At 34.2% G+C, this 27,342-nt stretch overlaps 3 protein-coding genes and 1 non-coding gene across 6 annotated transcripts; 1 reads left to right on the top strand and 3 right to left on the bottom strand.

Annotated features, from left to right (window-relative positions):
• Positions 1–2,158: 2,158 nt before the first annotated feature.
• On the bottom strand, positions 2,159–2,614 carry LOC150035245 (uncharacterized). The gene has a single exon (XM_090315285.1). The coding sequence runs from the start codon at positions 2,612–2,614 to the stop codon at positions 2,159–2,161; it is 456 nt and encodes a 151-aa protein (XP_090171411.1).
• A 5,056-nt stretch (positions 2,615–7,670) lies between these two features.
• LOC120082115 (putative WRKY transcription factor 3) lies at positions 7,671–11,404 on the bottom strand. Of its 3 annotated transcripts, XM_039037349.2 has the most exons (6): positions 10,877–11,398; positions 9,319–9,995; positions 9,057–9,215; positions 8,449–8,543; positions 7,977–8,111; positions 7,671–7,884 (listed from the first exon to the last, which is right to left on the bottom strand). In XM_039037349.2, the coding sequence occupies exons 1-6, from the start codon at positions 11,195–11,197 to the stop codon at positions 7,793–7,795; spliced, it is 1,479 nt and encodes a 492-aa protein (XP_038893277.1). In that variant the 5' UTR covers positions 11,198–11,398; the 3' UTR covers positions 7,671–7,792. The 3 variants fall into 3 exon arrangements, with proteins under 3 accessions (XP_038893277.1, XP_090171996.1, XP_090171995.1); XM_090315870.1 differs by lacking the exon at positions 7,671–7,884 and having other exon boundaries at positions 7,927–8,111; XM_090315869.1 differs by lacking the exon at positions 7,671–7,884 and having other exon boundaries at positions 7,927–8,543; positions 10,877–11,404.
• A 10,522-nt stretch (positions 11,405–21,926) lies between these two features.
• LOC120082227 (eukaryotic translation initiation factor 5A-4) lies at positions 21,927–24,686 on the bottom strand. The gene is made up of 5 exons (XM_039037504.2): positions 24,327–24,686; positions 23,560–23,682; positions 23,409–23,465; positions 23,235–23,309; positions 21,927–22,376 (listed from the first exon to the last, which is right to left on the bottom strand). The coding sequence occupies exons 1-5, from the start codon at positions 24,447–24,449 to the stop codon at positions 22,275–22,277; spliced, it is 480 nt and encodes a 159-aa protein (XP_038893432.1). The 5' UTR covers positions 24,450–24,686; the 3' UTR covers positions 21,927–22,274.
• A 118-nt stretch (positions 24,687–24,804) lies between these two features.
• On the top strand, positions 24,805–24,876 carry TRNAW-CCA (transfer RNA tryptophan (anticodon CCA)). Its single transcript has one exon. It is a non-coding gene; the product is annotated as a tRNA-Trp (tRNA).
• Positions 24,877–27,342: the final 2,466 nt, after the last annotated feature.

Raw genomic sequence — 27,342 nt, 5'->3', positions numbered from 1 at the left:
GGTGGGTAAATGATTGGTGGGTTGGGTAGTAAACGATGGAGGTACACGATCGGTGGGTAAACGATCGTTGGGTAAACAGTCGGTGGGTAAATGTTTGGTGGGTTGAGCAGTAAACGATGGAGGTACACGATCGATGGGTAAACGATCAGAAGAGAGAGGTGGTAAGGCTGGGCTGTCTGTAGTGTTATTAGCTGGTGATGAGGCGTGGGTTAGTCTGATTATTGGTGAGGGTGAGGTTGTGGATGTAGAGGGCATAGAGTCACTGTGCGGTGTGTCTTGGCTGAGGGGCAGCCAGTGAACCAGATGGACTACAACTTCTTGTTTGGTTGTCCTGCAAGCTGAATTAGACAATTGACAAGGAAAGTTAGTTTCATAAAAACCAACATGTTGAGAGATGAACAAACTCCCACTTGAGCTGAGGCATTTATATCCTTTGTGATTCACAGCAGGGCCTAGGTAGATGCACATTTATGTGCGATAATTCAACTTGTGTGAATTGTACGGTCTTAAGCAGGGGAAGCATGCACACCCAAATATTTGAAGGTCCTCAAACTTGAGCTTCTGTTTGCACGTTATTTCCATTGGAGATTGTCCTTTTAGGATAGGAGTGGGAAGGCCATTAATCAGCAGTGTTGAGTATTAGAAAGCATCCCACTAGTGATGCAAGGGAAGATGTGCTTGGGTGAGTAGGGTTAGCCCTGTCTCCACTATGTGTCTATGCTTTCGCTCAGCCCTTCCATTTTGTGCTGATGTATATGGACAGGTATACCTAGAGGCAATGCCAAATTGATGACAAACTTTGTGTACTTTGAAAAATTCTCCACCATTATCCGACTGTAGGAACTTGATCAGGGTATTGAACTGCGTTTGTATCATGGTGAGAAAATGTTGACAGGCTGCAAGTGTGTCACTTTTTAACCTTAGAGAGTAGATCCATGTGTACCTACTGTGATCATCAATAAAGATAACATAATATTTGTAACCATCTATAGACAAGAGAAGGGTTGGATCCCACAAATCAGTATGTATTAGTTCAAAAGTTACAGATTCTCTCGAGTTAGAATTAGGGAATGCTAAAGAGTGCGATTTGCCATAGCTACAAGAATCACAAAATTGAAGCTCTTCGTTAGATGATAAAGGAAGATTACAGTCTTTGATAATAAAGTCTAGTGTTTTTTATGATGGATGACCAAGTCTTCTATGCCATGTAATCTTAGACACTCTATGCTTAGAGGATACGCTAAGAGCAGACAGATTTTTATTCTCGTGCACTAGCTGCAGTGGTACTCTGTTTTCTGCTGACTTCGAACTAACTTCAGCATCTTCTAATTGATATAGTCCATCTTTAAGCACTCCTTTCATTATTGTTTGTCCCATACCCTTGTCCTTAACAAGACAGTAATTCGTGTGAAATTCAATAAACACGTTATTGTCTTTTGTTAACTTAGATATACTTACCAGATTTTTTGTTATGGCAGACACACATAATCTATCATTCAGTTTCAAATTGCAGACATCACTAGATAGACAGACAGTTCCAATATGTGAGATTTCTAGAGTATTACCATTAGCCACAGTGACTGCTTCAGTACCTGAGTATTCAGTCGGGTTGCCAAGATTGTTAAAGTCTGAGGTGACATGATTGGAGGCATCACTGTCAGCATATCAATTCGCATCAGTCATATATTTTTGTCTTGTCAGAAAAGGGTTACTTCCATAGGCAGTGGCTAGGGCTTTTGGATGAGGTTGTATGTTCTTGGCCTGGTTGTTGTTGGGGAAGGGTTGTCCCTTGTCTTGAGGAGATTTGGAAACAAATTCTCTATTATACCTGTTGAAGTAGTAAAATGCTATGTGCCCAATCTTCCCACAGACCTGACATACAGGTTTGTTATTGTTCCTTCCCTTGCCTCGACCTCTACCATGGCCACCACTACCTCTATGTTCTCCCTCAGTGGATTGGTTGCTGTTGTTAGGCTTGTTACTTTGGTTGACATGTCTTGTGTTTGTCATAGTAATTGAAGCATTGTTGACTTGATTGAAGCCTATTATTGTCTTCTGGTTTGACTTATGTTCCAACCTTTTTTCATATAAGAGAAGCTCCGATTGCATATCTAGCCATGACATGTCAGCTCTCCCTTGGATTATAGCTACAATGGCATTATACTCTATCAAGTCCTAGTAGAACCTGCAAAACAAGAGCTCTTAGTGGCATTGGACTACCAACCTGTTCGAGATTATCAACATTCATTTTCATGGTTCGAAGGTAATCTTCTATTTTCAAATTACCTTTTCTGGTTGTTTGAAACACATGTCTCATATAGTCTTCTTCAGCCCTGGATTGAACACCAAACAGTTGTTGGATGCTGGTCCACAGATCCCTTGCACATTCACATCCCATCACTTGAACGATGACCTCTGGTGTCATGGAGTTATACAACCAGTCGAGGAGAAGTTGATCTACAACCATCCACGCTTCATATTGAGGATTTAACTCATGTGTTGTCGATGAGCTGGAAGCTCCACTACCAGAACTTTCTTCTGCGCTGAGCGAAGCAGCTCCTGCTCCAGTCGATCCAGTCGGCACACTCTCACCAACTGCAGATTGCAAGAACATTAGGGGACATACCTTTTATCCGATCAGGTGCCCTTCGAGTCGGTAGCTGTGAAGGATTATAAGAGCCAAGTTTTTCCATAGAAGGAAGTTGCTGCGATCGAGTTTGATGGAAGTTATCTGATTAAGAAATTGGTTTAGGGGTGTGCTGCTGAAGGTGGCTGTGCCGAGGGTGGTTCCCAGATTTCCTTGACCGACGTTGGCCAGTGTCGCTCTGATACCAAGTCAAGAACGGAATCTGAAGCAATATCAAGTTAAATCGGAAGCTGAAGAGTTGTGGTCCGTTGGTTAGGGAGACGAAGAGACGGGAGATGAAAAAAATCGACCACCTTGACTTTTTTCTATTTTTTCCTTATTTTATTCAATATACAGATTGTTCCATTTATACAATTAGAGTCACTATTTTGGGAATTAGGAATAAATCAACAACAAACTAGCTACACATGTGCTGTGACCTGATTGGTCCTTTTGTAACTAAACTATTCTTCTGTTGAATGGTAAGACTATAATTATGATGACTTTCCTTGAAGACTGGGATGCTGAGTAGCTTTTCCTTTGATGACATGGTTGGCTGTGTTGGCATCCTTAACATACTCAACATAATCACATTAAAAAAAAAAAAAAAAAATACTATACCCTTGGGACAGAAGGACTTAGAGGGTTGTTTGATTTAAGATTTTATGGATGTCTAGGAATAAAAGATGTCTGAGAATAAAATATTTGAGAATCAAAGATATTTGTGTTTGGTTATGTATATGAATGAGAATAGGATGTCTGGAAACGTGTTATATTTTTTTATGCAATTGTAAAGTATAAATTAACAACAATTAATTTCAATTGTTAATTTATTTTTATTACATTAAGTTATTAAATGAATTTGAAGTTGTTAAAATTTAATTAAATTTACCAACTTATCCTCCAGTTTAATATATTTATTATAAATTAATTTCTTTATATTGCACATTTATATTAAAAAAATATTGATAATTACTTTAAATATTTATTTTTTCCTGTAATTTTGTTATTGAAGAGTTAATTAAATAATTGTTTAATGTCAATTATATGTCTTATATATATACAAAAGAAGTTGATATAAACTAACTGATTTTAAATTATCAAACAATGTTTTTAATTTTAAAAAAAGTAACTACGATTATAGATTAAAACTAGAGGTGCAAGTGTACAAGATTGTTTAATTAAAAAAATCAATTTATTTTATTATTAATTAATTAATTAATATTTTTAAAGACTAATTAATAATTTCAATAAATAATTTATGATAGATTACCAATAAAAAGGGATTTGAGCAAATATAACTATGATTATTCATTTTTTTAAAAAAAGATTATGGTTTTTATATTAATTCATAATAATTGAACAAATTATTATATTAGCATTGTTATTAATTAAATTAATTATATATGTTAATTATACATTTAATTTAAATATATTTATAAAAAATAAATAAATCAACCAATATCAACAAAGAAGAAAAACAAATAAAATGAAAAGATAAAAAGTAAAAGAAAAAGAAAAAGAAAAAAGTCATTGGAAATGAAAAAAATCCATCTATTTAGGTGGCTATGAAAAACTCAATGAATGAGAATATGAAATGTCTTGTAATAAGATATTTTCATTTCCAAGATTAAAAACTTATTTCAAAGTCTAAACATGCTGATAGAATATCATTTTCCATTTCCAACTCTTATTCCCATGAACTAAACAAGACCAAGAGAGAAAAACAAAAGGGTTTTCTACACATGAAATCCTAATAAGGGACATATATTTTATTAATATTCAAGTTTTTCCTTATTTACAAGAATATCTAACTTTCTTACAAAATTACAATAAAATTAGGGTCAAATTACTATTTAGTCACCAAAATAAATTAATTATAGATTTTTTAAAATAGGAAAGAGAAAAAGAGTTTTAAATGAGGCACGTTTTTTAAGAAAAAATATATTAAATCAGAATATTTTTCAAATACCCACACACATTTCCATATTCTTCGATTTCTCTTCCAAAACCCTCATATATCCGGATATATATACATATATATATGCTTTGATGTACATATTCAATATATACGGTGATATATGCACTTTTTCTCTGTTTTTTTTTTAAAAAAACTTTTATAGGAAATTTGATATATATTGTGATATATATATTTGTTTATTTGATATAAATTAGAGTTTATTATTATTATTATTTAGACTTCATGTATTACGATATATACACATTTTGATTTGTTGAGATTTTTTACTACCTAAACGGTATATATGATATATATACTATGATGTAAATCAAATTTATGATATATGCTGTGATTTATGTCGAACATTAAGCCAATATGTGGTTTATATATCGTGATAAATTTCATATATTGGTTTATATTATGATTTATGTCAAGTATTGAGTCAAAATCTAATTTGTATACTGTGGTATGTTTCATATATTGCTTAGGATATTTTCAAATACCTAACAAAGTATTCTAGGTATATTTAAAATAATCATGAATCTACTAGATAAACCAATAAGATACATGAAACCAACGTAAATAAAAAAATAAAATTTCATTAAATATATTTTCTCTCTCCAATTAAACAAAAGAAATAAAATCTTAACAAGTAAATACATTTTCTCTCTCCTACATTAAGAGTTCTTTGTAAATTCTAATGCCACATTCTCTCTCCACCCGCTCACCTCACTCAAAAGTGTTTTAGCCTAAAAATCCATTAAGTCTTAAATATGAAAATATAAAAAGTTTGGACATTTATAAAAATAAGTTTTGATTAGGAATTGAATCATAATAATAAAATAAAATAAAATAAAAAAAAGAAGGGGATTTAGACACTTGGTATTATTATTTTATGCAAATTTCTCTTCATTGACTCAAAAGGAAAATTTCAAGCTTGCTATCTTTCTTTATTTAACAAAGGAATGGCACAAGTTTTCCATCTATGTATGGTTAAGGGTACAGTGGGGACAAAGCAATTTTAAAGGTTTGAGGGACACAATTTCACCCTTATAAATGATGGGAACTAAAAAGGGAAATGGGTGGGTGTATTTCATTATGTGACTTGTGGACAAGCATGTGATGCTTTTATTACATAAATGGGACCCCAACCAAGCCCCACCAATTTCCACTTCTTCTTAACTTCTCATCTCTTTCTTCTTTTATCATCCCTTTCCATTTCTTACCATCTCTGTTATTTTTCCTTTCATTAACTCCCAATATACCTTTTACAAAAGCATTCAATCATCATCTGTAACTATAAGAGATTCAGATCAAATATGTCATCAACTCGCTCATGAGTAAGGAGAAATTGAACTATAAAGTAAACCGATGAATGCTTAAAAGAATTTTTAAATACTTAGGGACTATTTGAGAAGTTGGAATGTAATCAAGATTACTAAGAATCAAATGAATATTGGAATGCATGAGAAATCGAGGGTGAATTGAAAATGGGATTGTGAAATGTGAAAACGGTAGGAAAGAGGGTTTGAGTTAAAAATTGTCGAAACGAAATGAGTTTAATGTTATAAATCGGACCCAAAACAGTCAATCTAAACATGGATTTTGGATTCCAAACTCATTCCATTACAAACCTCCAAACAACTCTTTAGAAAATGATTCCAAACCAACTTGAAGTTGTATAGGAATGAGATACTTACCTATGTTGGAGGGAACTGTCTGATTGGGTGTTCAATAGGCAACATTAACAACTTCATTACATATAGAAATCAATATGTTCACTTTCATTTTCATATGGAACTTCTAACCACAACATTTAGCTCAACAAAACAAACTGAAACCAACCTTAAAAACAAAAACAGTTATATGGGTATTTGGCGACTTTTGCAAATCGATGGCCTTCAAATCACATATGAGTTGAATCTCACTATTAACTCGATCTTCCTTGGATCATCCATTTAACAAGTTTGATATGTGGCTTCAATTATAGTTTGTTAGAACAGATGCGACAAAGAGTTGATGTGCCATAGAAGAACCAGGCCTTGAAAGTAATTACGTTACTACCTCGTTGCTAATCGCTATGCCGATTGCTCCTAAAGTTAACACAGCCTCCAATTTCAGGCGTGCACTAGTCGAAAAATGGACTAGAATCAGAAGAAAAGTCATTCAGAACGGATGAGAAGAATATCAACTAAAACAAAATGCATACAAATGTGTTTTTCTAAAAATCATCTCTCTCTCAGATCTGATGAACACGTCAAGAAGAAGAAGAACTGAAATGGCTAGGGTTTGGAGAAGAGAAAATATTTATTAACAAACGTTCATAAACTGGTCAAATATAAACAGATAAAATAAAACTTTTAATTTTTAATAAATCGGGTTAAAAATTAAACAGATAAGTAATAAGAATTTAGTTATTTTTCGCGCAAGCAACAGAGTTACCCAAACCTAGGCCCACCCACCCAACCAGACAAACGACAGTGCATGTATGTAAGAATCGAGATGGCTAGGGTTTGGAGAAGAGAAAACATTTATAAACAAACGTTCATAAACAGATAAAATAAAACGTTTAATTTTTAATAAATCGGGTTAAAAAATTAAACCTAAACCCACCCACCCAAACTAACAGCAACAACGACAATAGCACACACATGTGGTGAAAGAGTATAACTTCTATCACCAACTCACTTTGGACTCATATCTAGCATGCTTGGTATTTTTACCTTTTAGGATTGCTAAATTTTTCAATGTGGGACAAAACTCTCCTACTCCCTTAACTTTTTCTATGGACCTAAACCCAAAAGTCATTTCTAACATAGTTCATTCGAGTCATTTCAACTCGATCTCTCCACCACGGATGTAGATAATGAGTATCCTCTTTCACTTAGGATATACTTGAAATATATTTTCAAGTATTTAATTTAAAAAATAAGTTATTTTAGAAGAAATTGAAGCCAACTACTCAAAATAATTTTTCAAGTGTATTTTAAACAATTTTTATTAAAAGTATTTAACTAAAAATGAGTTTTTTTTTAAGAACACTTTTTTTCTTAAGTTAATCCAAACAAATCTTTAAGAAACAGATAAGAATTTGATGGAGATGATCCATTGACCCCATTTGAGTACATACATAAAACAGACTATAGAGGAAAAAGGGATTCCCTTGCATGCCTGTTGAATCAAGTGAGTCAGATAACCAAGTCTGGCTAGAGAAGAATGCATTTCCTCTCTCTGTCTTTGAAACAAAAATTTCCGAGACCCACCAAACAGCTTGACCCAAAAAGGAAAACTTTGCAAGCTTCAAGTAAGAACAAGAGAGATAGCTTTGGTCACACTATAATTAAGATGGAAAGGATCACGATCATTAGTAGGTAATGTAAATTCATTTACCTGTATTCCATTTACAAAAGAATGCAAAGGTTGATTTGATACAATACGCTTCTTTCGGGTATCTATCGTACATACAATAACCATTACAACCTAATTCCTCTTGATGTAAATTCTTCTGTTCTCTTTTCCTGTTAACTGTATATGAAGTGAACAAGTGGACAAAATGGTATTGATGTAAAGTATGGCTTTTGAAGTGGGAATTATAAAACGAGCAGATAGAAACTGCTAGAGAAGTTATATTATCATGCTGCTTTCTGATCTCTTTTTCTCTTAAGTTGAAGAAACTATGTTATTTGTTCTTCCTTTAACCGTAAAAGTCCAGCAGGCTGTTGACGAGAGTTTCCAGGATCAATGTTGTTACTTGAATTTTTTTTCTCAGTAATTATATTGTGTGATTTCATCTGAGTAATGGTACTATTGACTGAACTATGGCTGCTGATTTTACCAGCTGGAACATCATGATTGTGTTTACCTTCGTACGTCGTTATGACAGCTTTCGGGTCCATTGAAGCTCTCTCTACATGTTTACGAACATTGCATCCTGGAGTCGTGCATTTATAATAGCTCCTGCAATGAAGATCACTTGATAAAATTAGAAAAACAATCCCCAAGAGAGTCAACATTCATTAGCCATCAGCCATCAGCCATCAGCCATCAGCCAAATCACTCTTTGACATTTCAAATTACAACCAAGGAAAATGTTAATAATTGGAATGCCTCGAATATGATATCTGAAGCTTCGAACAACCAAGTACAAGGTCTCATTAGTAGTATTCATATTTGTCATATTTACATTGTTTACAATTTTGACCTTAACATTTAGAGAAGCGTGTTATATAAAGTATCTAACTCTAGAGGTGCCTTTGTAATCTGAATTATTCTTTCTAATAATAAACTGTTCTGCCTTTGTCCGTGGACATAGCTAACATCTTGTTAATGAACCACGTAAATCTATGTGTAGATTCTCTACTATTTACATTTTTCTACTTATCTTTATTTGTCGATTTCATAACATTAATTTTGAAGTGTTTGAATTTCTAAGATCACTCTGTTTGTCAATACAAAGCACACTTGACTGACCTGGGGTAAGGGTTGCCTTTAACAATTTTCTGACCATACTTACGCCACCTGTAGCCATCATCCAATAGATCGACTTCACTTGTAGTCTGCACAATGATTCTGGATTCTGTGAGAGTTCTATGAGATGATACTGGCTCAGAAATTCTAACCTCAGTATTCCTGCATAATAGAGGTAGAACGTTACGCGTATCAATCAAGACACAACAAACGGCTATATGCTTGTGAGTTGAACAGGTACATTCTTCTACATAAAAATGCTTACTGTCTCTTGGCGTTGGGTTTGTCTTCATCTTTTCGATTCATTCCAGTTTGGATCTCACTCCTTCCCTCACCATCACTAGCACCCGACAACTGTTCATTTGTAACATGGCTCGATTCTTGATCCTTCTTTGCAATGGAAGAGACAGATGTCTCAGGATTTCCGTGAATACTTGAATATCCGTTAGAATTTCCAACATCCTTTGCACGCTTATTCAGTTGAGGTCGTTTGTGGTTGTGCTCGCCCTTGTAGATAATTTCAGTGACTTGTCCTTCCAGAGATCGCTCAACCTTTTTCTTGACAGGACAATTCGGGTGCGTACACTTATAGTAGCTTCGAGGAAATTCACTGCCCTTCACTTGTTTCTGTCCATATTTTCTCCAATTGTAGCCATCATCGGCAGGCCTATCAACATTACATGAAGAAGACTGCAATCTCGGCTCTGATTGAGAGTTATCCAATGGCTCCTTGGACACAACTGCAAAGTTCTGGAATGGAGGTTGCATTGTCTGATCTTTAGTCTTCTCACCCAGAAAGGATGTCAAAACATGTGAGGAGGATGCAGACGGTGCTACTGATGAAGAAAAAGATGCTGCTTGCATTTGATTATGAGAATAGGCTTCTGCAGCCTGCATAGTAACCTGAGCCAAAGCCTGCTGATGCGTCATTCCGAAAGGTCCCTATAACAAGCCGAACGGAAAAAAAAAAAAAAAAAAAAGTGAGAGCCAAAACCACTTACTAAGTCTTGTATATTAAAGAACAACATTGTCATTGACATCATTATATGAAAAAAGTTATTCATTAACCAAAGACCATTGTTATCATGTCTATGTAAAATAAGTAATGTTGATGATATAAACATGAAAGAAAATTTTCAGCCTGAAAAGAAGGTGGTCAGATTTCTTTATGGGGTAACAAAAGGAAGACGTGAAAGCTTAGCTAACAAACTTAACTAATCATTGATTAGTCTACAAAGATAAACATCCATTTGCAGACTGTGGTTCCACGCATTGCCATTTTAATTCATTTTAAGATCAAAGCTCATCTTTATTTCTTCTATAATAATTCAAACCAGGAAATTTTATAGTTCAAAACTGCAAAGGAAGAGGCAACCATCTAACATCATAACGAAGATTCAATTCGCCTGAGCATAGCGAAATATATAAAGGCATTGATTACCATTCCAAAGGTCAAACCGTCTTCATTAATACAACCATTTTGCTTCTTATACTATGAATCAGCATGAAAGAAAAACATATGCCATAGAAACCGACACCCATTTGAGAAAAATGAAGAGAAATGAAATTACATGCTTAAAATGAAGAAACATTTAATAATCAATTGTTCCCAAAAAGCCATTAAAGAACACTAAAGAAAACATGATCCGGATTTCTCTCATAATTGTCAAAAACTATTACAACTAGTCTGTCATAATACGTACACTACACTCAATTCAACGGAAAATTTTCTATTGCAAAATTATGACAAAAATGAGAGGAAAAAAAAATCTGCAGTCGAACTTTAAGACAATCATTTTGCAAAGTGGATTTTAGGCAATTACTTGACCAGGAGAAAAAAGCCCCGGAGAATCAAGCAGACCGGAAGAAGCCTTAAACTCAGACGCCGACGAAGAAACGGAAGCCACCGGCGACGCCATAGCTCCGGCGAGGAGCTGAGAGAAAGACTTGCAGTCGTCGGAATCAGAGAAGAAGCTCGAGACGAGAGTCATCGGTCCTGGGCTAAACCCAAATCCCAAACCCGGCCCACCGCTGAAGAGGGACTCCATAGAAGTCCGTGGCGGCAGATTAATAGTGGGTCTCAACGGAAAAGGCTTAGATTTGGACGGCGGCTGTGGCGGCGGCTGTTCATCATCGTCACCCATAAATCCAAAATTTCCAAGAAAGTAATCAACAGGCGTTTCTGGAATATACCAAAAGTTTCGGTAGCTGGGTTTTGATATTGGGATCTGAAATTGAGGTGAAACAACAAAAAGTCCACGCCGCAACGCGCGAAAAAGAGAAGGGAGTAATTAAATTAATCCAAAGAGAAAATTTTGTAATTCCCCTTTTTGTTTCCATGTTCTATAATCTCTGAGCTTATAGCTCTGATCAAACAAGACATGTAGGCCTCCACCACTAAGGCCATAAATATGACAAAATTAACCTCCAAGATCTTTTTTTTTTGGGAAGTTCTTCTTGTTCAAACCGAGCTCTATCAATCCTTGTTAAAACTTCAAATTCTATTGTTTGGTTTTGGGTCAAAAGAGTTGTTTGTTTATATAAAATTTTGATTAATAACCGTGAAAGAATGGTAGTGAAAAAATGCTTCACTCAATACCAATGGAATTACAATTAGACCACTTATCCCTTAAAGTTGGACATAGCTCAACTACTGACATTGTTCCATTCTTACGAATAAAATTAAACATGAGTTTTAATTATCCACATCTAATTTCCTCCAAAATTACACCATGAGGAGACTCATTAAAATTATTTGTATGAATTGCATTAACAAGAACTTGGAAATCACACTCAATCTAAAAGTCCAAAAAACACCGTTCATCCATAAAGTAAATGTTATCACTTCAGCAACCAACACCTCCACATATAAATCAGCCAATTTTGACTATGCAAGCACCAGACGCCCGCCGAATCACGAAGGACCATTCATAAACTAGTCTCCAGCATCGAACAAGAGGCATCTACATGAATACATGTTATTGGAAGTAATTTTGAATCCTAACAAACTCAAATAAATTCCATTATTTGTAAAAGAAAGCATTTAACTAAAACGATCTTGTATTATATTTAAATGACTTATCTAACATCGTCATTTTTAGTTTCACTTTGGGTTAAGTTAAATTTTGATTGAAAGATGGAGAAGTAATTATTTTTTATAGATGTTTATGAATTTCAAATGACTTTCATTATTTGTTAGATATAAATTATTATTTAACTTTATTATATTTTAATTTTCTATTATTAAATAACTTTTTTATTTTAACTTTTTCGATTATCATTCAAACACAAAATTTTAAACACATTTTCGATCATTTTTTAAAAAATTTCAAATAAGAGAATAAGAAATGGAGAAATTGAATGAGGAGTGGGTGAGATGCAATGAAGGACAAGAAAACAAAACAACTAGGATTAAGCTGTACATTACATTTTAAATATCAACTAAACCACCCAACCCACCCATTTGTAGGATGGAGGTTGATTTTGTAATTTCAATAGGTGAGGAGGGACAGAAAGGGGAAAAGAGAGAAAAATATATTTACAACAGAAGTGGGCCCTATTAGATGAGTTGGCACCAAATGAATGGATTGAGGAGATGAAATTCAATTTAATGTTCCTTTGATTTTGAAGGAAGAGGCTAAGGTCGTAGGAGGGACCACGTGGGTGGAAAAAAAATCAACTAAATCCCAAGTCATTATCCTATTATTTCTTTAACCACTTTCACACTAAAAATAAAATCAATCAATAAATAAAAACGTTTATTATGCTAATAAATATGAATTAAGTATCAAAACATTACTCTTGCTAGAGGTTTAAATTTTAAAATTTTCATATACACTAATTTCATATTTCTTTTGTTTTACGCAATTTACGTGTAACGACCTGACCCCCTAGGACTTAAGTTAGACCATTATTAAATACATGCATGCATGAAACTTAAAACAACACTCTTTTATGGTGAAATAAATGCAAAATAAATAAGGTAAGTGCAAAAGACTTTCATTAAATTCAAATATTAAAAACAACAATAGGGTACCCATAAATCATAAATGATAATAAATAAGTCTGAAAACGATTCTTAATAGTAAGTTTCAAACATCAAAACTGAAAGTTAAGAAAAACATGAAAAAAAATCTAAATCTCATGAGCGGAAGCATAAAACTAGTCCCAGTGGCTTCATCACAAATTCTGCTTGTCCATCACCGGTGCATCTCTACCCTTACCTAAAATAACAACATGAGAAAGAATGAGTATACAATACTCAATAAGTAATCTCACTACTAGGGTCAGGGTAGACATCTATGTTCTCTAGATGCCTACCTCTAGTGGAACATATAAACTGTCCTAGTCTTCTTGGGACACATACATACATGAAAAACTGAGTTTTATCCTACTGTAGCTAAATATGCCCACTACCTCTGGTGAATCCCGAAGGAAACACAATCTGGTGAATCTCGAAGGAAACACAAACTGGTGAATCCCGAAGGAAACATAATATCCGGTGAATCCCGAAGGAAACACAATATCTGGTGAATCCCGAATGATACACAAACGGGTGAATCTCGAAGGAAACACAAACTGATGAATCCCGAATGAAACAAAAACTGGTGAATCTCGAAGGAAACAAAAACTGGTGGGCATTCTAACTAATCAGTAAAATCACTATCACAATCTCGACATCACAATCTCAACATGGTTCTATAACATACATATACATCTCATCATCATGATTCTACAATATACATATAAATTTCTTCATCATAGCTTTACAACATATGTATGCATTGGAAAAATTAAAAGGATATTGTACTTTTAGAAACTATTTAGGAAAATATTGTTGTTTTCAAACTATTTGTAAAAATATTGTTGTTTTAAATAAGTCGAGGGTTGAAAATTCGACCTAGATAGGTCGAATTTTGAACCCTTGACCTTCCTTTTTTTTTTTTTGGAAAATATTGTTATTTTCAAACGGATTCTATCATCTCAGCAAGTTTGACTAAATAACGAGCTAATGAATCTCCTTCTTTTTGCCGCTAACAAGCTAACTAGCTAATCAAATTTGAGAGCGAGATTATGAGAGACAGCGAGAGTTTGAGAGAGCGAGATTTTGAGCGAGAGCGTAAGCGTGAGCGAGAGCGAGAATACCGTACAATTTTTTTTTTCCTTTTTAATTATTACACATTCCACCTTCTTCTTTCTAATCATTTCTTCTTTTTTTTTTTTTTTTAATTTTCCATTTTATAAAAAAAATCTAAAAATATTTATTATTTTATTTAAACTCTAAAAAGAATAAATTAAAAATAATAACTCATAAAAATAAAAAAAATGTAAATTAAATATCTCATTTATATAAAAATAATTACAAAAATCAATGTGTGAGCACAATGCGGAAATTTCGATGGTCGTCATCGACTTTGAACTTGAGGTTGCTCGGGTTCTTCTTGATGTTACTCTGGTAACTCTGCAGGCGCTTCATAATATAAATATTCATTATGCTCTCCACGACCCCGACCATGTCCATGCACGTATGAAGATGAAGGACCAGCCTCTGAGTCATAATGTCTTGAATTAAATGCTGGCATCATCATCATCGGACTAACATAATCAGTTTGACTCTGCGTCTGCATCATAGGGGGCTCTTCCACATTATGTGCAACCTCATCAAACTCATCCTCTTCCCGAACAGGTCCTCTACGTCTAGGAGCTGGTATTTTGAGCGTGAGCGAGAGTGAGAGCGAGATTTTGATAGAGAGCGAGAATACCGTACAAATTTTCCTTTTTTTTTTTCCTTTTTAATTATTACACATTCCACCTTCTTCTTTCTAATCATTTCTTTTTTTTTTTTTTTAATTTTCCATTTTATAAAAAAAATTCTAAAAAAATTTATTATTTTATTTAAACTCTAAAAAGAATAAATTAAAAATAATAATAACTCATAAAAATAAAAAATGTAAATTAAATATCTCATTTATATAAAAATAATTACAAAAATCAATGTGTCCCACAAGGCGGACGTCGTCGATTTCGAGCTGGTTGTCGTCGTCAACTTTGAACTTGAGGTTGCTCGGGTTCTTCTTGATGTTGCTCTGGTACCTCTGCAGGCGCTTCATAATATAAATATTCATTATGCTCTCCACGACCCCGACCATGTCCATGCACGTATGAAGACGAAGGACCAGCCTCTGAGTCATAATGTCCTGAACCAAATGCTGGCATCATCATCATCGGACTAACATAATCAGTTTGACTCTGCGTCTGCGTCATAGGGGCAACTCTTCCACATTATGTGCAACCTCATCAAACTCATCCTCTTCCGAACAGTCCTCTACGTCTAGGAGCTGGTGGAGGAACAATAGGTATATCGTACATATAATGAATTTCCTCCATATAGCTTTGGTTGTCACTACATATAGCAAGAACCTGGTTCGGATCATTCGCAACCTCACGAGTCTACTGTTGTTCGATCTCTGTGAATTATAAAACAATTAGACAATATTTAAAATAAATTTAAATTAAAAAAATTAGATAATATTCATTCATTTACCAGATGACCCACAGCTGCTCCCGGACGAGTGACGTAACGCCTTGTGATATTATTATACCAATGAATATATTCTGGAGTGACATCTGTGTCAAACTGTTCAAGAGAAACCCCTACTGCAATAAACCTTGCACGATAGTGCCATCGCACTACCAAATGTGCAACTTTTTCGGACCAATCTCCAGTCCTTAGGTCAATATCATGCAGTACGGGTTCAGTATTACAAGGCGATGGGATATCCTGCTGAAAACCGAATTGTCTCATCACCCTGTCAGGAAGATGCCACTCACCAATGTGAAAACATATGAGAGGACTCATCGTCCGCCATATGTTTTGACCATTCGTACAAAAATTAGGCAAAGTATGCACAATAATTTTGTACGGCTCCCAAATAACCTGAAACACAAAATATTATATTAGAGAATATTAAAGACAAATACAATAAAAATGTGAATAAAATAATCAATTAGGTTTAGTGTAATGTACCTGTTCAGGTTGAAGCAGATCAAACATGTATCTATACTGGTTGACTACATGTGTGGCTGTCCTAGTCACACAAAATTTGTCTCTCCACCTAAATTTTTAAATTGATAATTTAGAATTTAAATTAACTAGATCAGTGATATAAAAATTAAATTGAATTAAAACAACATACCGAGAACCGTAGGCTCGTCCAACTAACTGAGCGTCATTAACATGATGTAGCTGTGGAGCCATTGTTGGAAATCGCTCCCAAGCCCATAGTTGCAAAAGTATGAGAGGCCCAACTATCTCTCGAACCTCAGGTCTTGTTGCTTTACATAGTTGTCTATACAACCATGCCAAGCATGCTCCACCCCATGAATACCGCCCCGCATCATGGAGGTTAGCTAACAGTGGCAGGAACATCAAGTGAACAAAATGACTTGATTTATCTGAAAACAGACTTCCACCCATCATTTGTAGTATATATGCTCGCGCATATCTTATGACGGTTTCCTCGTCTGCATCATCTGTGAGCTCACGAAATTGTGTTCCTAACCATATTAAACTTAACCTCGATCCTTTAATCTTATCGGCAGGTGGGGTCGCACCGAGGTACAGTTGACAAACTTCTAACCAGTCATCGTACATCACTCCGGTGACCGGCTCACCGTCAACAGGTAACCCCAACAACACTTCTATGTCTTGTAGAGTGATAGTGCACTCTCCAACAGACATATGGAATGTATGCGTCTCGGGCCTCCATCTCTCGACCAAGGCTGTGATCAGATGCCAGTCCAACTGAATAAATCCTAATCTGGCAACCCTATAGAATCCAGATGTGCGCAGTAGCGGTAGTATTCGAGGGTGAGCGGGATAGTGCGCTGGAGAACTGTCTCTCGACGTCTGCAAGATATTTCTCCAGTAGTACGATCTCGCCATACAACATATGATCGATGAATGGACTGGTCGTACAAAACATCAGGATCAACAGGTCCTGGGTTTAAAGCCATGATCTGAAAAAATATATATATATATATTAAAATTGACTATAATTGAATAGTAGAGAAAAGTGTGAGGGTAAAGAATAATGTAAAACTTTATTGATTACAATAAAAAAAAAATTGAATATACAATAGATTATTATAAAAAAAAAAATTGAATATACAATAAATTAAAATAAAAAAATTGAATATACAATAAATTATAATAAAAAATTGAATATACAATAAATTATAATTAAAAAATTGAATATACACTAAAATGAATATATAATAACAAAATTATTTATTTTTCAATCCCTAACTATCTGGAGCCTGTCTTAGTAACGAAGGACACTTCCTTCGATTATGTCCTAACTGGTTACAAAATCCACATCGTTGTCGAGTGGCTGGTTCTGTCCAATCTATCTCGTTGTGATAACGTGAACTTTTCGGTCTATCAGGTTTTCTCAACAACGATGGATCAGGATGTAAGACGGGCATATTAGGGTGCGTGATCCAGTAATCTTCATGCAGTACAGGTTGAAATTGAGGAGAGTAACATTCAACAGTTTTCCTTTATATTTTCCGTACAAGTGTGTACCATCTATCTGAATGATCGGCCGACATTTATTAAAAGCTTCTATACAAGGACCAAATGCCCAAAATACAGAAGTTAGGATAACATGGCCTTCAGTAAGCGTTTCTTTAACTCTCCACTCTACTTATGTTCCGGGATTGGTCTACTTAACCATATATAACCACCTAGGCAACAATTTGTAAGACTCATCCCAATCACCGAATACTTTAGCCAACACTTTTATTATAGTTGTGTGAGAATAATTTGTATTAAACGAAATACAAGAAGAGAAATGGAAATAGGGAGGAGAGGAAGATGATTTCGAAAGCAGTGAGGGGGCAGTGAGCTATGAAGGGGCAGTGAGCAAATCAAGGGAGAGGAGTGAGCAAAATCAAGGGCAGTGAGTCTTCAAAAATTATCGAGGGAGTGATTGAGGAAAAATGAAGAGGATGGTGGTTTAAAAGGATGTAGGTCGAGTGTTGAACACTCGACCCACGGGTTTAGGGTAGTTGAAAAGGCATTAAGGCTATGGCAGAGGGGCATGAATGCGTCAATGAATGCATGGAATCGGAGCTGGGGAATCAGATAACGTCAATGCATGCAGGGAATCGTGCAGAGGAATCGAAGCAGGGGCAGCTTGGTGATATATATGCACTTTTTCAGACTTATAGAAAGTAAATAAAGTGAAGACGATTTCCATGTGGCAGACCACGTCAGCTGACTGGTTGGCGTTTAATCCATGTGGCAGACTCAATCTCGCTCTCTCCTACAGTTTCGCTTTCAATCTCGCTCTCTCCTACAATCTCGCTTTCAATCTCGCTCTCTCCTACAATCTAGCTTTCCATCTCGCTCTCTCCTACAATCTCGCTTTCAATCTCGTTCTCTCTTACAATCTGCTTCACCCACTTATCTTCCTTGTCAAGGGTTGAAGTTTCGACTTATGTATGCCAGAACTTCAACCTTCGACAACCTAATATACAAAATTAGCGAGATTCCCTTCGAGATTCCCTTCAAGAGCGAGATCCTCATCACAAAATTAGCGAGATTTCCCTTTCCTTGTTGAGGGTTGAAGTTTCGACTTATGTATGTCGAAACTTCAACCCTCGACAACCCTAATTTACGTATTGTTTCCATGTTTTTCTCTATTTGTCGAGTTCTCAACATTCGACCTCTACATTAGTCAAATCCTCAACCCTCGACTTCTAGCCTCGAAATCCCAAAACAACAATATTTCTCTAATAAGTTTAAAAAAAACAATATTTCTCTAATAAGTTTTGAAAACAACAATATTAATATTAAAGGTCCTGTATGCATCTCATCCTCCTCAGATTCAGCAGGATCTCCAATAAAAATAATATACTCCAATCATACTAGTATTCAAACATCTCTATGCGCAACTAGCCTTTTAAACTCCCACATCAACAAGGCATACATAAACATCAAACTATCAATATATCCTCAGTAAATCATATTTTTCAATTCTTGACTCAAGTCATTTCAAACCCCAGTCAATGAAGACATAAATATCATGCTAACTAATAATCCTCAATAAATCATAATTATCATTGTCGGGCACTAGGGCAGTTCTAGTAGTAAGATTACTTACCTCAAATTGATAAAAAACGTAAAACAAAATCTCCTTAGAACTTCTTTAGTACACTTAAATCAACCTACAGTTGTAGCTTGGTCCAAGACAAATTCCAATACTCGATTTAATTAGCATCATGAATTAAATTCAAAATCAATAACTTAATTTCCCCACTATTACTCTCAATCCAAAAGAATAACCATCCAACACCTTACAAAACTTACCTATCTTCACCAATTCTCTGCAAAACAAAATGGTATCTAGCTTAATGGTCAATGCTTCAAAACTTCCAAACCTTGAATCTAAGTTTCAAACAAAAGAGAGATTACTAATTTAACCCAAAATCAAAGAGGTGAACTTTACCTCCCAAATTATAAGGAAAAATAAGTCTTACCCAAGGTTTTCCTCAAAATTCCGGCAAAGATCGGGGCAATGGCGGCCGACGGTGTGTCGACTTGTGGCTGCCATAGATAGGCAGCATGTGTTGCTGACGACATAAATTGTTTAGACTAGCGACTGGTAGTGAGGGTCTTGCATGAGGAGGGTTTGCGAGAGTAGGAGAGAAGGGCAATTTTTAGTTTACAGATTTTATTCAGCATTACGAACAAACGAGAGCTTCAAACAACAATCCAACCATTCAAAATGAAACTTTCACTCTCATTTAATTTCGAAAACATCTCAATTCTTTTATTTTTTTTTCCAAATTTTGAAAAGATAAATAAAATATTTTATCAAAATATCTCAAAAATCTCCTGAGATTCTATTAAATTTAGAAATCAATTAACTTTTCAAATTATCTTAATTTTTAGGCTTCAAAAACCAAAATTAAAGGGCATAAGATCCATCAATTTGATACAAATTAAATCCTTCCAAATATTTAAATCAATTCAAAACACATGAAATTAATTGTCTCTTTTAATTTTTTTTTAAGTTTGCCATAAAATCCAAAATCAAAGGGAAACAAAATTCAATATTTTCAAGATAATCAATTCGAATATCTAATCAATTAAATTCAATTTAACTAATAAAAGTTTTTCAATTATTTCAATTTAACCCCAATTTTTCAAATGAAAGGGAAATTTAAACTCAATAATTTTAGATAATTAACTTAAATTTTCCTAAAATTCGGGATGTTACATTATACATGAGTTGATCAATATATGTTCTCTTCGGTGTTTCATTTTATATCCCAACAATTCCCTATTTTTCTTCCATTCTTCAATACTCTTACTACCATCTTCAATCAAGATATGTGATTATAGTAATAACAAAGGAGAATAAAGGAGTTAAACATATTAACAAAGTTATACGTTAGTAATAAAATGTGAGTTAATACATTTTGATTTAATACACAAAAAGAGCATGTTGAGAATCTGGACCATAATTTTGAGAACAAAAAGGATTAGGTTATAAATTGGAGTACAAAAGAGAAGAAATAGAAAAGGAACTTGATATAATATAGACACAGTTTCAATTCATAGACTAACATGACTTGTTTATTTGTTATTGAAAATAACTTTTGAAAGTTTATGTATATTTTTTAAACAAAGTAATAATCATTTTTATAAAAGTCGACAATAAAAGTATTTTAAGTCTTTTTAAAAAAATGTGTAAGACTATAGGAGAATTAAACTTTCGAGACTTCAAAGAATAATAAAAAAATGAAGTGATCAAATGTTACATTAAAAAAATAAAAATGCCCGTGAATGTTGGAGAGGAGTGAGTGACGGCATTCCGTCAGTTTGGCCATTTGCTGCTTTACTTTACAGTGTCGTTCGATCCATTAAGTCATTCATCAGATTATTTTTAAAATATATATCACTGATTTCGAGATAAGAATTACGAAGAGCCATTTTTGTGTGAAATTTTATAATTAATCTATTTGGCGATATTTTTATAAAATTGCTATCTAACAAAACCAATCTCCATCGAAGTTCAATTCTGTACCTATGGATTGTACTTGAAAGAAAAAAGTCTTTTCAAGAAAAAAGTCTTTCCTTTATTTAATTTCTCAGCAAAATTGATGTTTAAAACTTGTATAATTAACCCCTATTGTTTAAGTCACCGTCTGATAACTATTTAATTTTCTATTTTTTATTTTTAAAAATTAAACTTCCAAAATAAACACTATCTCAACCTAAGTTCCTTCGTTTAGTAACCCACCATCTATCAATATTTTTAAAAACCAAACCAACATTTAAGACCCCAATAAATAACATGCCATTTTGTTATTTTGGATTTTAAACATTAAGCCTATTTCCTCTTTTTTCATAACAAAATTCCAAAAACAAAAACCAATTTTTTTTTAAAAAAAATTTAAATTTTGGCTTGATTTGACATTTTAAACCATGGGTAAAAAGTAAATACCAAAAAAATAAAAAATAAAGCCAGAAATAGTATTTATAAACTTAATTTAAAATAAAAAAAACAAAAACAATAAAATAAATGGTTATCATCAAATGAAGTCTAAAAAGTTCATATGTATTTGTAAACAAAGGTGAAACCATATCAAATGACGGGACACGGTGTAACGTGTAAGTAAACCGATTTCCCTCTTCTTTTACCTTCAAAGATTTACAGTCTCGGGACCACTTGCTTTCCCTCTTCCTCTTTATCGGTACATGCCTATTAACAGTCGCACATTGGCAATATAACTGAATGCCCCAAGAAAACATAAAACCAAGCTTCAGAAAGAAAGTTGCATACTATACGATAAGCGATATACTAAAAAAGAAACCCCCTACTGGTAAATAAATATTATACTTCCTCAGAAGAAACCATGATTCTATCCTACAACTCTTAAAACAAACATAGCATCTATAACAGTTTACATAATTTTATGACTGAAATGACACTAGCCAAGAAGAAATGAACTCTTAATTCAAACAGCAATAGTAGGAGATGAATAAATATTAATGGTAAAGTCTCAGAGAGAAAAAGAAACCACTAATCGAGAATATTCCTGTCGAGCATCGACGAACCATGCTTCTCAAACGTCAAACAACTATAGACTATGATCTGGATACCGTTCTAAAATTTTGCTGCGGTTGTATTTTTATCAAAGGAAAGTCTATTTTGGGCCGATGTCCTTGAGAGCACAGATTTGCTCCTCTCCCATCGAAGACATGACAGTCACAATCAGATCCTTCCCCTCAGCAAATCCATCCTTGATCTGTATGGAACACATGGAACAAGACGATCAATTTTATGAACTATGCCACCTCTCATGGAATAGATTTATAGATAACTAGCCACATAGAAAGCAACCAAAATATGGAAGTAATATCTATTAAAGCTAATGATCACACAATAAGACCCCACGCTGCAAGAAAGGGAGAAACTTGTGGATCAACAAATCATTATTTGTCAACTAACTATTACAAGGCCTATGGATTAGTTTTGTGCACAAGAAATAGATAGTTATAAAATTCTATTTGCCATAAATAAAAACTAAAGGATTTGCAATCTCAAGAATGATCGCCTTGGAACCATGGCATCGACTAACTAACTAATATTAAACGCTCTTAACCATTAAAAAGAAAAAAAAAAGTTATATTTCCCCATTTTTTAAAACGCCCATTTAGCATTTCAAGATTTCAAAAACACCGCTATTCAAACCCCTTTTCTCAAGGGTACACCCCACTTAAATAAACCAAATGTCCACATTTTGCAAGAAATTCAAACCCATATTCATGAAAAACATCTGCATAATAGGGAAAGGGGGAAATCATTAAAAAATAAATAATTAAAAAAAAACCAGAAACCAGAAAACAGAAAAGCATCATACTCTTAAGTCATAATAATCCCAGAATCAGTATTGAAATCTACTCTAGTATACTTGCGGAGGGGAGAAAAAATAGTTTCATTGCAACAAGCAACGAAGTAACAACAAAATAATGGCCAGGCATTTATGGAATAAGAGAGGGAAAATGTATTTTGTCTGTAACAAGCAACGAAGTCTACCAAGCCATGAAGGCCAATAGAACACAACAGCACAGAGAAATATCAACAGTCAACAAGAAAATATCACCTGGGACAGCAGACTCTCATCGGTTGGAAGCCTAAGGTCATCCTTGGTGTTGCCACTGTCCGTCAGCAGGCTAATCTGATAAGTTTTCATTGAAATTAGTGTTAGCCACAGTGCTAAACATGAACAACCTGGGGAAACGGATATAAGGAGTAAACAAAGAGTATTTTATCATACAAATCCATCCTCAGAGATATCAATGAGCTGGTAGTCAGTGCGACTAACATGAGGAACCTGTGTTTCATGAATGCAAGAATCAGAAATCACAAACAAAAGCTATAACTTTCTAAGAAAAGTATGAAATAGAAGGGAGCATAAGAATTCATACATCACAATTGTGTGAAGAGGGGACGATATCTTCAAGCTTTTTAGCAGTGAAAATGTCAATACCAACAAAATGACATTTAGCATGTCCGTGCTTTCCTGTCTTTGAGGTTGAAACCTCAACCACCTACAAACGATGATGCATAAGCCTTAGATCAAGATTGTTAATTGGAAAACCAACATATAAAGTAATAAAATTATGCTGAAACCGCCAAAGGTGAAAGCCCTAGAAAGCAACAGAATGAAATATGATATAGCGACAAGCAACACATTACTCTCTCTTTAACTTACTAGATTGTCCATCAATTCAATTTTATCCAAAACGAAATTTGATCAAGAAAATTGGGAGTGATCACTTTTGCCATATTTAAAATCATTTAAAACACACTTTTAATCACTCGAAATCAATTCAATTATTCTTACATGCATTTTTTATACTGACAAATGCGATTTTTAACTATTTTAGAATCATGCCATAAATTACATGGACGACAACATCTAGAAGTAAAATCGGAAGACAAACATAAATTAAAGGCAGAACAATGGAGGACGTCCGTCCTAAAAATCACAGAAACACAGTTAACACAAACCAGAGAAAATAAAGGGATAAAAGGAAAGCCCTTGAAAAGGCTACATACTAAACGCAATAAGAAGAGGAAAAATTGATGCAGAGTATTGAACGCATAAGTATCACATTAAACAAGAATCATACGGATAAAAGGACAAACGGATGAGGGAGAATTGAGAAATCAGAATGAAAACTATAAGAACCTTGCAAGGTCTGCCCTTGATGACAATGTAACCATTCTTGCGGATGGTTCCAGCCTGCTGAGGATAGGTCTTGGAAGCTCCGGCGTCGGCCTTGGACTCGAAGTGGTGCTCCTCGTCGGACATGGTTCTGTAGGGAAAAAGAGTTCAAAGAGAGGGTGATGACGGAAAGCTTAAACAGGCTCAGAGACGTGCGACGGAGTGGATTGAAGAAAAGAAGCGAATTTATATACACGAGAGAAACGAAGAAGAATGGTAACCAAAAAAAGGAGAGTGAGAATCCTAGGGTTTCAAAAAAAGAAAATCGACAATAAATGTTCTGGTGTAAATATTCTGACCGTACGATTAAAGAGAACGGTCGACATTGATTTCGCAAATATCTGATTTTCATTTTAAAAGTATTATAATAATGTTTTACCATTATTAAATTAAAAATATTATCAAAGATAAATAAGAAATATAAACATTCTTGTACAACCGTGGATCCGTGGCGCAATGGTAGCGCGTCTGACTCCAGATCAGAAGGTTGCGTGTTCGATTCACGTCGGGTTCAATTCCCTCTTTTTTTTTCCTTTTCTTTTACAGTTTCCTTCGTATGAATAATATATTACAAATTAAATGAGCTTTTAAGATTTTTAAAATTTTAAATTCACAATTAAAAGTTTTTTTTAAAAAGAATCATTAGACATAAAATTTTAATTTATAGCTTAAAATGTTACAAATTTTTTTCCTTAAAAAATTAAATAAAAATTCTAAAATTTTGAATTTCTCAAAAAGTTACCAGGCACAACATTAAGAAATAGGATATATTTACACAATTAAAAATTTACAGAAAATAAATTCGGAACAAAGTTAAAACTTAATGTATTGAATCCTTCTTCGACAATTTCTCTATTTGATGATAATAGTTATATTGACGAATTCGATTATCATTTCACTACTCAAAATCCAAACTTTTTTAAGCATACACCGCTGCCAACTGAGCTAAATTCTCACACACGCACGCACACAGCCTTCGCCCATTGCACAAGCATTGTGATAGAGTAAATAGTTCTAATAGTTTAGAAAGAGAACTAGAATTAGTTGTACACCTAACTTAGAATTATAGATGAATGTAATTTAGGCCTGAATGAAAAAGAGTGTAATCTGTGATAGAGTAAATAGTTCTAACAGTTTAGAAAGAGAACTAGAATTAGTTGTACACCTAACATAGAATTATAGATGAATGTAATTTAGGCTTGAATGAAAAAGTGTAATATGGGTTGATTCCAATTGTAATAGGCCTGAAAGATGAAATGATTTTATTGTGTTTGTTGGTATTTACTCAATATTTTCAAAAGCAATGTCATTATCATTGAGGCAGTTTATTTCACATCATTAATTGAAACGTAAAATTAAAAAGACTAAACTACCCTCATCAAAGGACTACCCTCATAGGCTGAAGTTCCTAAAACACTCACGATTAAGGTCATGTCACCTATGGTCGTTTAAGTGAGATGCAAGTCTCAAGTATCAACGGCGTTATATAAAGAGATGAATCATCTCGTGGTACGGTCTTATACAAACTCTTTGTATAGGACACCCCCACTCGCATGTCTCTACATGAATGGTTAAGATCAGACCATCTGTAGTAGTTCACAACACTCATAAACCTCTACAAAGCAGGTCATATCCGTAGTATCACCAGGATAAGGTATCCCTCATTTATCCTTATACTACAAACCTTTTAGGTTATTACTTAAGACATGATCCACTTGTATATCTCATATACATGCTTAAGTTTACATACAATATCCACAGATCTTTGTTTATTGGATATGAGTAAATGCAAATAAAATAACTCTTATTTTATTAATGACAATGTGTACAAAATTTACAAACTACGAGACTTTGGGAGAATTAGGACACTAACCCCAACAATAATACTATGGAGTAGAAGACCCTTGACTGCTGACAATTTAGACAAAAGCAATACCTCAACCCAATCATCAATTGACCAAACCAAGACAGCCATTGATCATTAGATCACATAGAAATCAACGAAAGAGAAAGAAACAAATAATGACTCATCTCTGTGTAGACAGAAAAATGAGCAAATATCCGCAAATGATAATGAACACAGAGATTCATTCGTGAATGCTTTGACTTCAAGCACAACACCTGAATTGCATCCAACTTTTTCCTTTTCCCATAGGTTGAAGAAAAATAATGATGAAAAGCAATTCAAACACTTCCTTGATGTTCTTAAGCAATTACACATCAACATTTCACTAATGGAAGCTCTGGAGCAAATGCCAACTTACGTTAAATTTTTGAAAGACATATTGTCCAAAAAGAGAAATCCTGAGGATTTTGAAACCATTGCATTGACAATAAAAGTAGCACATTTGTTCAACACAATATACCTGAGAAGATGAATTATCCTAGTAGTTTTGTCATTCTCTGCTCAATAGGGGGATTAGATGTAGGTAGCACATTACGTGACCTTGAAGAAAACATTAATTGATGTCTTTGTCAATCTTAAAGAAATTGGGGATTGGAAAAGCTCAACCTACAACAGTAACTTTCCAACTCACTAATTGTTCAATTACATATCCTAAGGGTAAGATCGAAGATGTTCTGGTCCAAGTAGATAAATTCATCTTTTCTATAGATTTTATTATCTTGGACTATGAAGCCGACAAAAAATCACAATCATTCTTAGCAGACCTTTTCTCTCCACCGGGAGGTTTTTTTTATTGATGTTCACAAAAGTGAACCCACTATGCGTGTAAATGACCTGCAAGTAAAATTCAATGTTTTTGACGCATTGAAGTATCCTGGTGAGTTAGAATCATGCAATTTGATAGAGGATGTGGATTAGACCAGTGAGATTGATGGGAGTGAATCAGAACTATCAGTAAAAAGTGAAGAAGAATTTCTGGAATCAGTTTATGCATTAGGCGACCTAAAAAGGAAATTTGAATCCCTTGATCTTGACAATAGAGAAACCAAGAGGAAAAAGCCATCATTAGAGGAA

Source organism: Benincasa hispida, chromosome 7 (assembly GCF_027475165.1).
Source record: "Benincasa hispida cultivar pf3 chromosome 7, pf3_genome.v1.1, whole genome shotgun sequence".
Classification (NCBI taxonomy): domain Eukaryota; kingdom Viridiplantae; phylum Streptophyta; class Magnoliopsida; order Cucurbitales; family Cucurbitaceae; genus Benincasa; species Benincasa hispida.
Note: the sequence above shows the minus strand (reverse complement) of the source record. Positions and strands in the feature narration are given on the sequence as shown.

What these genes read in the sequence shown, in the direction of transcription:
- LOC150035245 (XM_090315285.1), bottom strand. Translation starts at nt 2,614, where the DNA reads ATGTTCTTGCAATCTGCAGTTGGTGAGAGTGTGCCGACTGGATCGACT.
- LOC120082115 (XM_039037349.2), bottom strand. Translation starts at nt 11,197, where the DNA reads ATGGGTGACGATGATGAACAGCCGCCGCCACAGCCGCCGTCCAAATCT. An exon ending in GGCTTTTTTCTCCTGGTCAA is followed by an intron (nt 9,996 to 10,876) that starts GTAATTGCCTAA and finishes GGCTTGTTATAG; the next exon opens with GGACCTTTCGGAATGACGCA. An exon ending in TGTCATAACGACGTACGAAG is followed by an intron (nt 8,112 to 8,448) that starts GTAAACACAATC and finishes CTTCATATACAG; the next exon opens with TTAACAGGAAAAGAGAACAG.
- LOC120082227 (XM_039037504.2), bottom strand. Translation starts at nt 24,449, where the DNA reads ATGTCCGACGAGGAGCACCACTTCGAGTCCAAGGCCGACGCCGGAGCT. An exon ending in TCAAGGGCAGACCTTGCAAG is followed by an intron (nt 23,683 to 24,326) that starts GTTCTTATAGTT and finishes CATCGTTTGTAG; the next exon opens with GTGGTTGAGGTTTCAACCTC. An exon ending in CCTCTTCACACAATTGTGAT is followed by an intron (nt 23,466 to 23,559) that starts GTATGAATTCTT and finishes CATGAAACACAG; the next exon opens with GTTCCTCATGTTAGTCGCAC.